Source organism: Lytechinus pictus, chromosome 7 (assembly GCF_037042905.1).
Source record: "Lytechinus pictus isolate F3 Inbred chromosome 7, Lp3.0, whole genome shotgun sequence".
Lineage (NCBI taxonomy): Eukaryota > Metazoa > Echinodermata > Echinoidea > Temnopleuroida > Toxopneustidae > Lytechinus > Lytechinus pictus.
In genome coordinates this window covers 17095932-17110830 of record NC_087251.1, presented here as the reverse complement: position 1 = coordinate 17110830, position 14899 = coordinate 17095932, and the positions used below count along the sequence as shown (strand labels likewise).

Sequence of the window (14899 nt, the reverse complement as noted above, 5' to 3'; positions counted from 1 at the left end):
ATCTGGCAACTCGAAAGCGAGTTTATAAAAAGTGAATAATGGACAATTTTGTAGATTTGTTTTGAAAATTACTTTACATTTTGATGGAAATGTAAATAACCTAATTGTTAAAACATGTTCTCAAAATAAGTTGGAACCCAGCCCCTTCCCTCAAGTTCAACAAGCCATTGCTTAAAAACACACGGCTTTATAAATTCACGAATTGTGATTTTTTTAAATCTCGCCTGACATGTCTTATATCATAAATTATTATTCGCTGAATGTAAAAAAAAATGGGCTCATACAATCGAAATAAAAATAAATGTGCATGATTGATCCGTACTGCTTGCCTCACAACTTATTAAACTTTACTTTTCACACAAATATTCTTGCTGACATGAAAGCTCGTTCGAGGATTTCTGACATAGCAACAGCTGATGAACAGTAAGTGAATTAGATTCCAAATATCGCAGTTCAAGTTTTAATTACATTTTTATTCGTCACCATCAGCAAACTTAGTAATAAAACAGTTCTTTTTTTTATGTATTCCAATTCTTATATAAAAAAGGGCATATCTTTTTAATATAGAGTACATATATAGAATCACAGAGAAGTCAGTGAGTACGATTCTAGATCTAAAAGGAAAAAGAAAAAATAGTAGAATTCAAGGGATTTTTTTACTAAATTGTGTTTACTCTTGTTTGAAAACTTCAGGTACCCTCGATGTTGATGAATTTGTTTACCTTCTGCTTTACTTCTCAATGTTTTTTGTATATATACTGCACTTGGAGGTCTCCTTGAAGATAATGACGATTGTTTATTATTTGATTTCATATAATACTCAACATGATTACTAGAATTGTTTGTGCATTTCAAAGTACAGATCATTTTTTTCTTATTGAAAGCATGTATAGTGTACTAGCTCATAATAATCATCACCATAAAGCATGCATAATCCACATAATTTTTAGATTATGCAGATACAAATCTGTTACCAATGTCAATCTTTTTCTAAATTCAATTTATCTGATAACAATCTCGGCATCTCTTCGTTTTGTTTAATTTGTTAAATACTCAAAACCAATTTGATCTGAAAATTATTTTGCACATTCATTGTTTATTAATGATCATGACAATACGGATCGCCTGTAACACTGAGGTCGTTATTAATCAATTTGTCTGTTTCGGATTTGTTTGTTGTCATGCAATTACCAAAATTTTGTATTTAAAAAAAAAATCATTATTCATCACACGCGGAACGTTGCATTCACTTTAAATCATAATTCAGTTTTGTTCATTATGATCATTTGATCTATTTTTATATCATTATTGAATTGTAATTGTATTAACTCCGACAACATATTTTTCTGGTAACCACAATGGTCAATATATTTATCACCTAATGACGATGGAATGTAGACCAATTGTGTTTCACACCAGCATTACTTTTTTTTTTTTACAAGTCTCATACCTCTATATAGTTGTGAAACCGACCTTGGAAAACCAGAAATCCGCCATCGAAACATTTAGTCTTTATTTAACCTTTTGTCAATCAAACCATGTCAGACAGGATTCAGACAACTTCGTCATAAATAAGTAAAATAAGTAAAATCATCCATATTTCGCCGACTAGCACCTTTTGTCCAAATTGATAAAATTACAATTTTTTTGTGAATGAAGTGACTGATACCCTTATCAAAAGGATTTCCAACACTAACCTAAATATACCGTGTGATTAAAAAAAATAATAATAATAAAAATTGACACCTCACAAAGCCCAAATTTAAGGGGAAAATACGTCATGATCAGGATGTATTCTTTGCATTTTGATTTGCGCCAAAATAAGGCATGACTGCAATGGATGAATTCAGATGTCAGTGATGTCACAATCCTACCATCACCATGATCCTACAAGGGTTGCATTAAATAATTATTTTTGTTTCAAAACACTTTTTCAGTAATTTACATAATACTTATCTAATAACTCTTTTTAGTATCAATTCTAAATTTAATTTCATTGAAAATGGGTTTGTAAATAGGTTTACTAACTCATGTAGGATTATGACATCATGATTCATTCATTGCAGGCATGCTTTACTTTGGCGCAAATCAAAATTTACATCACTGCCAAGAATACTTACTGATTGTAAAAGCGTGAAGACATACCACATAAATATGGTATTAAATTATTTGGGAGAAGATACTCGTTTTTAGCCATATATAATGATTATGCGTTCATGACATTTTTTTTTTTAATTGGGGATTGTTGAGGTGTCAATTTTTTTTAACCCACACGGTATATGTAGACTAGCATAGAATGAGAGCAAATTTTTAACACCTTTGTGTGAGCATTTAGCTGGGAAAAAAGCCTGTTTGCTCGTTAAAATGAAGTCACAATGAAAATGAAGGAAAGAAAATTACCTTGCTATATTTTGCAATAATTCTAAACTAATTTTGTATGAATTTTCATTAGGATTGTATTGTCTTTAATCAAAATAGCAATGATAGTTGTTCTTTAGAGTAATAGCTTTGAAATAATCGAAAAACACCATCCTTTTCTATTTGAAGTTTGATAAACCAAATCATACGCAGACGCGGGGGTGCTCAGTCTGTTTTCACATTTGCGTTGTATACTTGTTGTCTTAGTCGTCATCGTTGTCGTCTCCATCGTTATTTATTTTAACTTCAAAGGCCTATTCACCTTCCTCTTCCCCTTCCTTCCAGTCGAAATGAAGATCACACCCTCGACATCCGTTTCGTCTATTTTTTATTCGACACATTGCCTCAGTCTGACCTATGGATGGATCCAGGATTTTCCTTTTTTTTCGGGATGGGTAGGAGGGCACAAAATGACGATCGCATTGGCCTGGCATGGTGGTAGTTTCATTGTTCGACTACACATGTATGTTCTTGTTTACAGATACATACTTTATTATTTATTTTGACATTAAATTCTACAATGATGGGGGAATACCTACAGATAGACGCTTATGTTTATATCAAATCACTCCCACGTAGAGCACTTTCGGCTATGATAAAAGAAGCGGGTCACCAATTTTGCAATTTTCATCAGGAAATCATTGTCAGTTGAAGCGTTTATATAGGATACCAGACAGGAAAGCCCTCTATCTAATTGCTTTATCGTTTGCATTCTCTCCTACATGTATTTGCACACGTAATGAGATCGCACCGATTTCAATGAAAATAATTCATACCAACAGTGCATGACACTTTAATGAATCAGATTGATGAGAATTTCAAGGTACGAAGAACAAGGTATATTCATCAAAGACAAACTTCTAATCATGGTAATTAGTACAGTGACATTTCAGGTATCAGTGCACTACAATCACTGCTCAGAGAGCAGTAAATGAGGGCGCTGTTCAAGAATCCTTGGAGAGATTGTGGGCGCGGCCGTCATAAGTTCATAACCATGATATGAGTCTTCTGGATACCAAGGTAAAGCTAGATATGGGACCAACTCCCTTTTTTTATATTATTCAATCAAACTTGACGTCAGCATACAACGCAGAGTGTTAGATATTGTGTCATGAGTAGAACAATGAAGAAATAAATGAAAAAATATGTACCTTTTTACGTGGCCGTCATCAATATCTAGCCTAATCGTTCACGGTGGAGGTCTCCTGCATTACTTAATTGTCATTTTGTTTAATGAGTAATACGTTTTGTTGAAATTATTGATTCAATGCCTATACTGCTACTAAATTATTTATTTGTAATATACATAAAGATTTATATATATTACAAATCAATCAATCAATCAATCAATCAATCAACCAACCAAGCAACCAACCAACCAATCAATCAATCAAAGAGCCAAACTTAAACAAGCAACAGCTACAAACCATCATTTTTTCTTGCCCTAATAACGATAGGCCTAGCTATAAAAAGGGAACCAGTAATATTATAATCAAGTGCAGGCCAAAGTAATAACACTCCTTCGAATCCATTTTCTCTCAGTTTACCTCTCCATTCCAACCGACCATAAATGGGTACCAACTTTCATCATCAATATACCAGTGTTAATTTGTTCTTAGCTCCATTACTAAAATCCCACAGGTAAATTAATTTGATTGGTTGAGATATTAAAGCTTAGTTAACTTTTCAAGTTTTATCATTCTTATACTCTTCATAAGAATTGATAACCAACCTATTAAGTTGGTAACCTATACTGGTTTAAATGAAATACGCATTTGTTTTGCACGCAATTTAGTTTGAACTAGCACGCTCATTATGTTACCAGTGTAGTATAATTCTTAGACTTTGTTTTCAATATAAAAAAATATTCCATATAATGGAATTTCTGTTAATAAAAGATTAAGATCACATGGAAACACCTACATTTCATTATCTAATCCGATGGATGCCCCTTTTTCATTTTTTTCCCGCTTTATTATTTTTAAAGCCCAAACTGGAAAACCATTCAAGACTACTGCTTTGATGTCCCGTAGACGTTAATTCATAGTGAGAGAAATACTCGAGGAAATCCGTTATAGCCTACATTCAGGAAACAATCATATCATGTGTCTACAATAAAAGCTCAAAGTAGATTTTTGGTCTGCAGTCAAAACAGGATGGGTCTAACTGACCGCACTATAAAGCACCAATCACCACATAAACCATAAAGTCGAATACAGAAGATTTCCTTACATTCTCACAACCCTTTAAACTATAAAAACATTTAAATATGTTTTTAGTGTATACATATATATCCACTTGAAGATGAATAATAAGAACTAGACTTTTGAGGCTAATAAGGATAACAATTTGTAAAGCTCGGTCGCTTTGTTTAATTGCATGATTCCTTTCAGAATCGTCAAATTTCGCGCCCTGTCTTCTGTAACCACTATTTTAATTGTCGTAATCAGGGTACTGAGTTTGCAAAAACATTTACCCTCTGAGGGCATTTTTTCGGGCGCGGGAAATACAAAGGAGAAACAGAAAATGTGAAATACAGAAAAATAACAATCTTTATCATACACAAGGTAAATGGTCTATAAATTAATTTTCTGTAATCTGTATAGGATCAAAATATCCAAATGACTTGCGCTTTGTCACTTCGCTACTCATCCACGAATGTTTCTCTTCGGGATCTTTTAAGATTTCACAGCTTTTTAAGTCTAAACAAATTTGTTGCCGTGGCTAATTAAAAATAAGGTCTCGTTTAATTATGAAGTAATTCGTTAATTTTACTCCAAATCTTTCAAACTAGAAACCAAGCTAACTGTTTATTAATATCATTTTTTTTACAATCTTTACCGTTTAATATTGACGTTTACCACTTAATTACCGTTTAATATACCTGTATATATTTATTTTATTTCGAGATATTATGTTTTACGAATCAAAATTTGAATCAAATTTCGACGCTTCGTCGCTTTGCCCTATTTTTTATAACATAAAGAAGATGAAGTTATTGCAGTCGGGTAGGGGGTTGGCAAGTTTCATTTTTGCCCCGTGCGTCAAATAATAAGTCACTGATTTAAGGTCAAACTGGCCTACTAACAACGTGAAGGCAGCAGATATTCATTCGAACCAACCCATTCTCATTTTTTTATATTCTGATATGGCTGATTGACAAAGTGTATGAATATGATTGTCCATCTAACACTGATTCTATTTTTGGTAATTTACTGAACATCCTTTTCCTAAATTGGGAAGAAATATCAGCAACTTTGGAACAATATTTTGACTGGCGGAAGGATAAGGGCTGTTTTACTGTTTCAGGTGATGAATCTGATCCCTTAGGAGATGCCTTTATAAATGCCGATTTATTTTTAAAATGAGCCTGTCGAGGGACCCTTTTCTGGTCAGATATGGATTGTCAGATATATATATATATATATCATATCCATTGGTAGTAAACATTCGACCCCCGAATTTCGTCCTAATTTTTAGTGAATTTCTTATAAGTGCCACTTTAACACACGAGTCTATTGGAAATGTTTAGGCCCGTGGTCTGTGATCTTTACTAGTTTAGCGCCCTCTTAGTCATCGCATATGCATACATAAATCTATAATTCATACCAATGCTGAATTACTAACTTTCAATTTTTTTTAAATCTCTCTCTATCCCTCTTGCCCCTCAATCTCTGCCTCCCCCTCTTATATATTTTCTCTCTCAAAGCCACTCCTGTCATAGGGCCTACCATCTAACATGTATCTCTTCACTCAAACAATGCCAACTCCCTCTTATAAAATTACCCTTTAAATGTGCCTTTAAAACTATTATGCCCCAATTACCATGATAAAATAGGAAATAAGAATAAAACTTAAATACTAAAAGCCAAGATGAAAGAAGACTTTAGCACATTTTTTCTCTCTCTCGATATCTCTCTGCCCCTCCCCCTCTCCAGTTATCCCTACTTCATTTCTCATCGTCTGTCTATCTTTCCCTACTTCCCTCTCCATTTCAAGTCTGATTTCCCTCTTTCCTTGTCTCAATCATCACCCCTCCCTCCATAACCCCTTTCCTCTAGCGCCTCTCTCTCAATCTCTATCATCCTTTTTTTTCCTTCCAACGAAAACGCCTTCACCACAACCCTCACCCCTCTCTACACCAACTCATCCCCTCTTCTACCTTCTCCACTCCAGTCTTTCTCAACCCCCCCCCCTTCTCGTCGTTTCTAACATCTAACACCTCTGTTTACAAGATAAATCACTCTCCCCCTCTTATTGTAGCTCACCCCTGCTTGTTTTTCCACAAACAGTAATAAACATTAGATCCAAAATGACCATCATAATAGATTCAAATTTTATTCCAATTATGCATGATCAATGTTTATCAATATGACTGGCGATTGTTCTGCTTGATATTATGAAAACGATTGTTATTACCTTTGAACTGCTTATACCTATTTCCCACTATCACGATTCGCACTCCGATTGAAACCGTGTTCTAATTCGTGGAGTAACCGTATATAGTGATCGTGGCAGATCTTACCAGATCTTGAAGTCAGTCATGGCAATCTTTGTTTTTGGAGATAAAAGATTTGGGCGGCTCAAGAATTTTCGCGATTAGCTAGAAAAACCAGTCCCAACGGATGTACAGTACAACAGTGGGAACGAGGTGTTAACAAAGTTTTATTTCGTCAAGATGTTTGCGAGAGCGCAGAAACAGAGGCCCATGATTACACTCAGCGTGCTGAGAGATGGCGCACTTGCAGTTGTGTATTCTGTTGGAGGGGTCGTAGGTACCTCTTTGATGAACCCATTGTCAGCGATGATCTTGGAGTATACAGAGACAGATCTCTTTGGCGTTCGAGGTCGCTCTGGATCATCGAAGTCGACGTAGTGCATCCCAAACCTTTCACTGTACCCAGAGGCCCATTCAAAGTTGTCTAAAAGTGACCATGCAGTGTAGCCTCTTACATCAACGCCATCCAATTTGATTGCTAGGATGAAACATTACATAATTAAGATGATAAGAATATTAACAATTGTTTACCAAAAGAAAACGATTAACCATGGGTGGTGATCTGGGGGGGGGGGGGCTAGAATTTCGAATAGTAGCCTATGAGAGAGGTTCGCCTCGCCCTCTTAAAAATGACTATAGAAATCTCAAGGAATCGTTTTATATAGCCCCATCACCAAAGGCAATGTTTCCATCGAACCACGATCTGCCATTTATGAGGCATGCGTCCTACACCACTGGAATATAAGACAGGGTCAAAATGATGTACAAAAGGACGTTGTTGGAGGCTGCATATGTCATTGCTCTGTTACAATCAATTTCGACACTATCAAACATTAAGACGACATAAAAGAAAATAAAGCTGGGGGAAAAAGGAAGAAAATAATGAATGAAAAACAGACAGGCGGGAAGAAAGGAGCACAGAAAGAATCTAGAATATGTTGATTTACAGAATGTGAATACGAAAAATTATTTTGTAGGAGTGAGTCACTGCAATCCTAAAAAAAGTATTTGTTATACCTTTAAGGACCTCATTGATATATGCCCTGTAGTACTTCTGTCTGATGACGTCATCAAGTTCAAACACATCATGCGTGGATACACCATTTTCTGTGACGTAGATGGGCACCTGATACTGCGAATCGATCCATTTGAGAATGTTTCGAATGCCCCATGGAACAATCTTTAACCATGATGATCCCGCAGTCTCCCAGTCATCATCCACGAAGGTCAGAACATTACGATCCTTAAGGTAACCAGGTGGGCTGGTGTCATCTTCAGGTGTGTTGTTCGCATAGAGGGTTGTGTACTGGTTCAGACCAAAGAAATCAGCCGTACCTTAGACAAGAGCAGAGCAAAATGGATTATGTCATTTTACACTTTTAGAAAGTATAGAATGGATGCCATCCAAGTCCAATGATCTTGGATGTCATCGTAGTCGAGTGCCCCTGTTGACTACAGATTTCAACATAGATGGTGGGGGAATCTTTAGATCGTACAACGAGATGGCGTGAAAATAAGAGCACGTCATTTTAGATTTAGGAGTGGACGATGAAGATGACGTGACGCATGATTGATTATTGATTCAATTAAAGTTTAGATCGTAGACGTCATCAAAATCATATTGGACCCGGCCCCGACAATTATGCCCATGACTGGATCTTTATACTCCCCCGACAAACCCCAAGCCAGGGCAATTATTCTCACCTCTGTTATATTCCTTCTCTTCTTCGGTGAACTCAGGGAGTCTGGACGTGGCGAAACCTTGAGCAGCACTCTTTCTCGCAATAGATGTCTTCATGATATCTGGGTAGTCACCGTTCTTAAAGATTGGATTGGCCCACCAACCAAAGTGAAACTGTAAACATCGATCAGCAGCGTCGACATGATCTTGATTGGTTGGATCATAAGGTTCTACATGATCCGAGTTCAATGTGATGCCGACTTGACCATTCTATAATGCAACCGGAAAATTAAAAGGTAGACGAAATAAATGTACAAATATTTTGTGTCTCTTGACATCAATTATTGTAATACGCAATTATCCTATTGTAAACCTAGGTTCGCTATTATCTTGAGTATTGGTTATTTACATGTCTCAGTGTATACCTCAAATATATTATTACGAGAGCTCAAGAAAATTATCAAAACATTCTTAGGATCATTAAAGATTTCGAAAGTATTTTAATAGAATTTCAAGACAGAAACAAAATTAATACTGTTAAAACCGTTTGAAACCGCTGCATGAAACCTTTGCTGGACCATGCTGATCCGAAATCTCCAAGATTCTACAATTCAGAAGATGGCTCACCTGTAGTTGCCTGTAGGTATCATCGTATGTATGCCACGCCCTTGCGTGTGACCTGATGATGTTATGAGCCACCACATAGATGGTTGTACCATCTTCTGTTACTCCTGGGGCAAAGTACCCGATTGCATGACCTAGGAGAGTGACTATCCACGGCTCATTGAATGTAATCCAGAAAGGAACACGGCTACCAAATCTTTGATAGCATAGTTCTGCGTAGTCATTGAAGTGATCGATGATGGTATCGTTGGCCCAGCCACCGACGTCCTGCAATGCCTGCGGTAGATCCCAGTGGTAGAGAGTGACCATGGGTGTGATGTCGTTCTCTCGGAGCTCGTCGATCAGGTTGTTGTAGTAAGCGATGCCAGCTTCATTGACGCTGTTGAGAGTACCATCAGGAAGAACTCGAGGCCAAGAGATTGAGAAGCGATAATACTTGAGACCCATCGCTTTCATCAGAGCAACATCCTCCTTGTACCTATTATATATTTTACAAGGATTTGTAATGTGTCAATGTACTGAATCAACAAACTAGCCTACTGTTCGAAAGGTGTTTTGATTTATTATTTCGTACTCTATGCTTTTCCTGATTTCAAGAGAACTGAACCAAACTTCTCAATGAATATTGTACTCTCTTTATTTGCCGTACTGTCTTCCTGAGTGTCCCTTATTGTATCGACCTCACCCACGATTTCTTTATTGTCTGTTATGACTTCCATCACCCTCCGATTTCCCCCTCTTATACAATCATGAAAGAGGTTATTTGGGATAGCATACATTGCAAATTATTATGAAAAATCCCGGGACACCAAAAATTACCAATACACATACCCTAAAAAACAAGATGAGTAGATGAGTCGACGTATTTTTTCTATGTGCTTGCGTTCACCATGGTGACGAGAACTTTGTCCTTGTTTTTCTGAGAGTGTTACGCAACAACGAAATTTGGCGTATACAATGTGGTCAAGGGATATCAAAAGTAGACCGATACATCTAAAAAGATTCAAAGAATATTTGTTTAAGAGTAAACATTCATGTATGTTTGCTGCGTAAATTATCCCCTGATGCTGTGTAAATTTCGGGCAATGTTGGGTGAAAATTCACACATTACATTTACTTTTTACTTCACATAATGCATGTCCCTTTTTCTTCCATATTGGGTATATTTTTTCTCAACACTTTCAAAACTTTTTTATCTTCTTACTTATGATAGCTGTCGCAGGCTATATCTCCTGTATCGTTGTTGTAGACGTTTCCTCCTACATGAGTGAATCTATCCCAAATACTTTCTCCTTTCCCATCTGTATCCCAAGCTCCTTCGATCTGGTACGAGGACGTCGCTGAACTCCAAATGAAACCTTCGGGGAAGGTGTCGTAAAGGAAAGCATCTCGATCAGGGTCGTTGAAACGATCAGGATAAACGAACTCTGGGTCGTCGTCGAGTCCAATCACTGGAATCAATAGACAAGAAAACACTAACGAAATTCGTAGCAGATCCATCTTGAAACACTCCGATTGAGATGCGTCTTGTATTCAATAGCATGATACTCTGGCAAATCGTTGTGTTTACTAGAGTATTTGGCTAGGAGGGATAACAGAGTATAAAGTTTAGGCCTATTGGTAAACTTAGACTTACGCAACAAGGATAATTAAAGCTCAAAGATCGCACATTTTTTTTCCAGTGAGTTCCGTAAAGATTTATTCAACTTTGATCCACATCGACAACTTACAAAAAGGCAACAATAAGAGCTTTTACTAAATATCCATTTTGAATACTGGAAATGGACCATAATGAATTGGAAATCAGGTGGCGTCACGGTGTATTTGACATAGATATATGCCACATATTTAATGAAAGCATAACTAACTAAGCTTCATTCAAAATCACGTAGTTTCATAACAACAAGCCAAAGTGAGTAGTTGAATGATGTGGTCAAGGAAATCAACATTTCAATGTAAAAGCTTCCCGGAATGTGAAAACGATCATCGATTCGAATTATTGATATTAAATGAATAAAAATATCTATATCAAAATATAAGAATATTCGAATAATCGAGATCGCGTCGAATACAAATAAAATAAAAACCTTGAAATTACATGACAAAATTGTTTCACATCGGTATTCATTATTCTTTAAAATTTCTGTCTATTTTTCAAATAATTTAGCTTTATGATGGAGCTTGGTCTATGAAATGTGACCTAGAATAATATGCATACATATCTACATACACACATACATACACACACACATACATAATACATACATACATAATATATATTTATATAAACGGATTTTGAATTCTCTTTTTTTGTCACATCATGGGCACTGACGAAGAGTGTGACTTTACCTTTCATTTTTGAAAGCTATGCTCCTTTTAAAATCTACGATTTTATTTCTACGGCATTTACTAAAGTATTTGTGATTATTTTATTCCATATGCCGAAGCAGACTATTTCAATTTTATATATATATATATATATATATATATATAAATGTGTGAAGTTATACATGTACAACATGTATATATATCCTATTTTACACAATGCATAATTCATGTTACTAAAAAGATAATTTAATTTTCTTTAAAATTGTACCCTACATGATATGATTATGGTTCACATGGAGGTGCAGTGCCTTGAAATGTGGGGCAAGGCCAAAATTCAAAAGCTGCAAAATGACACAATATTGAAAGTCACTGTTCTTTTTTTCCGTGGTGATGAGTGAGTTTCTTAGCGGTTTCTTTTGTTTTATGCAAAATAGTCAGGGGCCTTAGCAAAATTTTGGGGACAGAATTTACAAAAGCGCCATTTTTTGCATGTGGGTCCCTGTTATCAAAAGCATTAATTCTAGATAGGGTGTCTCGAAATCGGTGAAGGGCACCCTATTTTAAAATGCTAACTTATGCAAATTTTATGCAAAAAACTCATAATTCACCATATCTCACTAAAAATAATTTTCAAATGCCCAATTTTTGTGTATTTGGGTCTCCTTTTGCTAAATATTCAACTGCAGGTCGATTTTTATAAAATTGGTGAGTATGAATCAATTTTTAAGGTTAATTTATGCACATTTTATGCAAATTATATGTAAAAACACATATTTTATCATATCTCGACATATAGAATTGTCAAAATCACAATTATTTTTCCACATGTGTCACTGGTACCAAAAGCATTATTTCTTGATAGGATACCTCGATATCAATGACTGGAATCCAATTTCATAGTGCTAATTTATGCAAAATTATGTAAATCACACAATTCACCGTAAATTACTGTATATGTATAGTACAGATCTAAACTTTTCTCGAAGCCTTTTTTTATGGGGGGGGGGAGGGGATGGGATTTGGGATTTATTTTGATGGGGCATCAAATCTAGATTGATACAGTTCCAGAATAAGAATCAATTTTCAATGTTAATTAATGCAAATTTATGCAAAATTTATGCACATATGTGTAAAACACATTAACTATCATATTTCGATGTTTTAAACCGAGGGACGAGCGCAACACTATGCATATGAGACACTGTTAAACAATTCATTCATTATGGTGACTTTCCATGCGACCAGAGGAGGGTATCATGTTTAAAATGCAAATTTATGCAAATTATAAATCCTGTGCATTCCCCTTTCACAATAAAAAAAAACCCAAATCATATGGAAAAGATAAACCAGTATTTTATCCTTTTTTTTCAAAGCAATTAAAAAGGTTAGATTTCTTTCCCAAGTTGAGTTTTCCCCTGTCAGAAAGAGGAGGGTATATGGATGGTTCTCATGTCAGTAAAAGCTGTCCATGTCTTCCCCTCTGGCAACTATGTACATTTTGAAAACAAGGACACATCAGATTTGAGCAAAGAGACCTGATCATTCTTCTTTTTCTGTCGTCCCTTTGTTGACGGTGACCTGAATAATTTCAGTGATTTTTCTTTATTGGCTTATGAATTGATCTCTATCACTAAAACTAGGGTAACACCAAAACCAAATTCTCCCAATCAATTTCAGACCGAATCAGAGTCGAATCGGTCTGGAATAGGTCCCGAATCAGAGCACTATTGACTTCCCAAAATAATTGTCCAAATTTCCCTTCCCAAACTCAACCGAATTCCATCCGAATACATCCAGAATGTGGCTCGAAAAAAAATTGTCGTGGCTACATTTTGGAGTATTTTGGAGGATATTCGGCTTGTTTTAAACATTTCAAGACAAGCAGAATCCCTCCACGAATGTTCCCGAATGTTTTCGTATATGGGGACGGAGAACAGAATAGTCCCGGATCCTTCCGAATTGATTCCGGGAGCTCCCCGAATTGGAGATGAATAAGTACCGAATCCAGGCCATTTTGGGCAGAATTGGTCCGAATTTTTTTCGGGAGAATTTGGATTTGGTGTAACTCTTGCTTAAAGTTAGGGTTAGAATGGAACCGAATCAGCTGCGAATCCATCCATATACGTATTCGGGTGGTTTCAGGAATATTCTGTTTTGCCTTCGTAAATGCGAGAAAATTCGGGAACATTCGCTGAGGAATTCAGCTCATTTTGAAATGTTCAAAACCAGCCGAATACCCCCCAGAATACTCCCGAATATGACCACAACAAATTTCATTCGGGCCACATTTGGGATCTATTCGGGTGACATTCGGTTGGATTAGGGGAGGCATTTAGAGTTTTCTGGGCAGATTCGGACCTATTTGTATCATTCTGGACATAACTGTCCCGAACATTCAGGCTATCTTTTGGCTGTAATCAGAGATATCAGGTCACATTCGGCTGGATTCTGGACATGCTTGGGTCGATTCTTGCCACTATTCGTGTTGGCATTCTGCTTTTTGGGGGATGGCCAAAATTGATTTGGTCAGTTCTTGGCGATTCTGCGCTGAATCGGGACATATTCCGGACCCATTCTTCTCTATTTGGGGGAACTCCCCTAATCCATCTGAATCAGGCCATAATCGGGCAGAATCAGTCCGAATTTATTCGGGAGAATTTGGTTTTGGTGTAATCCTAGCTTAAACCAGGACTGACGTGATGTATTCTTGCGACTGTACTTTGGTTATCCTCCGAATGTTTTGCAGAGTGTTTACCTTAGTTGCATCCTATTCTGGTTTGTCGTCTAGAAACGGATTGCCTACTTAAAATCAGCTGCAAATACACATAAGGATGAATTCTGGAGCACTCTGTTCTCCCCTCCCGAATGCAGGAATATTCAGGAGGAATTAGGGAACATTCTTGGAGGAATTCGGCTCGTTATGATAATGTTCAAAACCAGCCGAATACCTCCAAAATACTCCCGAATGTGGCTATGACAAATTTCATTCGGGCCACATTCGGGATGTATTCCGATGGAATTCGGTTGGATTTTGGGAGGCATTTGGGGTATTCTGGGAAGATTACGACGTATTCGTATCAGTCGTAGAGTAAAGGTCCGACTCTTGCCTCCCCATATCGTACGAATCATTACTCGAATACAGAGAAGAATGTAGACGAGTGAGACGAATTGGCCAGAAAATAGAAAAATGGCATCCGAATAGCTGCCGAATCGGTTATTATAGCCCATTTCAAAAGAATCTGGGGTATTTTCGGGAAATTCGGTGGCATACTTGGCGAATTCGGGCATAATTGTTCCGATTCGGGTCGTTATTCAGGTCGTCATTTGGCAATAATCGGAGGATTCGGGCT

General features: G+C 36.5%; 1 protein-coding gene across 1 annotated transcript; it reads right to left on the bottom strand.

Annotated features, from left to right (window-relative positions):
- Nucleotides 1-6740: 6740 nt before the first annotated feature.
- LOC129264855 (cytosolic beta-glucosidase-like) lies at nt 6741-11196 on the bottom strand. Its single transcript, XM_054902812.2, has 5 exons — nt 10426-11196; nt 9225-9699; nt 8621-8867; nt 7934-8251; nt 6741-7394 (listed from the first exon to the last, which is right to left on the bottom strand). Exons 1-5 carry the CDS (start codon nt 10719-10721, stop codon nt 7084-7086), a joined length of 1647 nt encoding a protein of 548 aa, XP_054758787.2. The 5' UTR covers nt 10722-11196; the 3' UTR covers nt 6741-7083.
- Nucleotides 11197-14899: the final 3703 nt, after the last annotated feature.

Excerpts from the sequence above, each read along its gene's own strand:
- LOC129264855 (XM_054902812.2), bottom strand. The coding sequence starts at position 10,721 with ATGGATCTGCTACGAATTTCGTTAGTGTTTTCTTGTCTATTGATTCCA. Across the intron at positions 8,252-8,620 it reads AGAGAAGGAATATAACAGAG|GTACGGCTGATTTCTTTGGT; the intron begins GTGAGAATAATT and ends CTCTTGTCTAAG. Across the intron at positions 7,395-7,933 it reads TATCAATGAGGTCCTTAAAG|CAATCAAATTGGATGGCGTT; the intron begins GTATAACAAATA and ends GTTTCATCCTAG.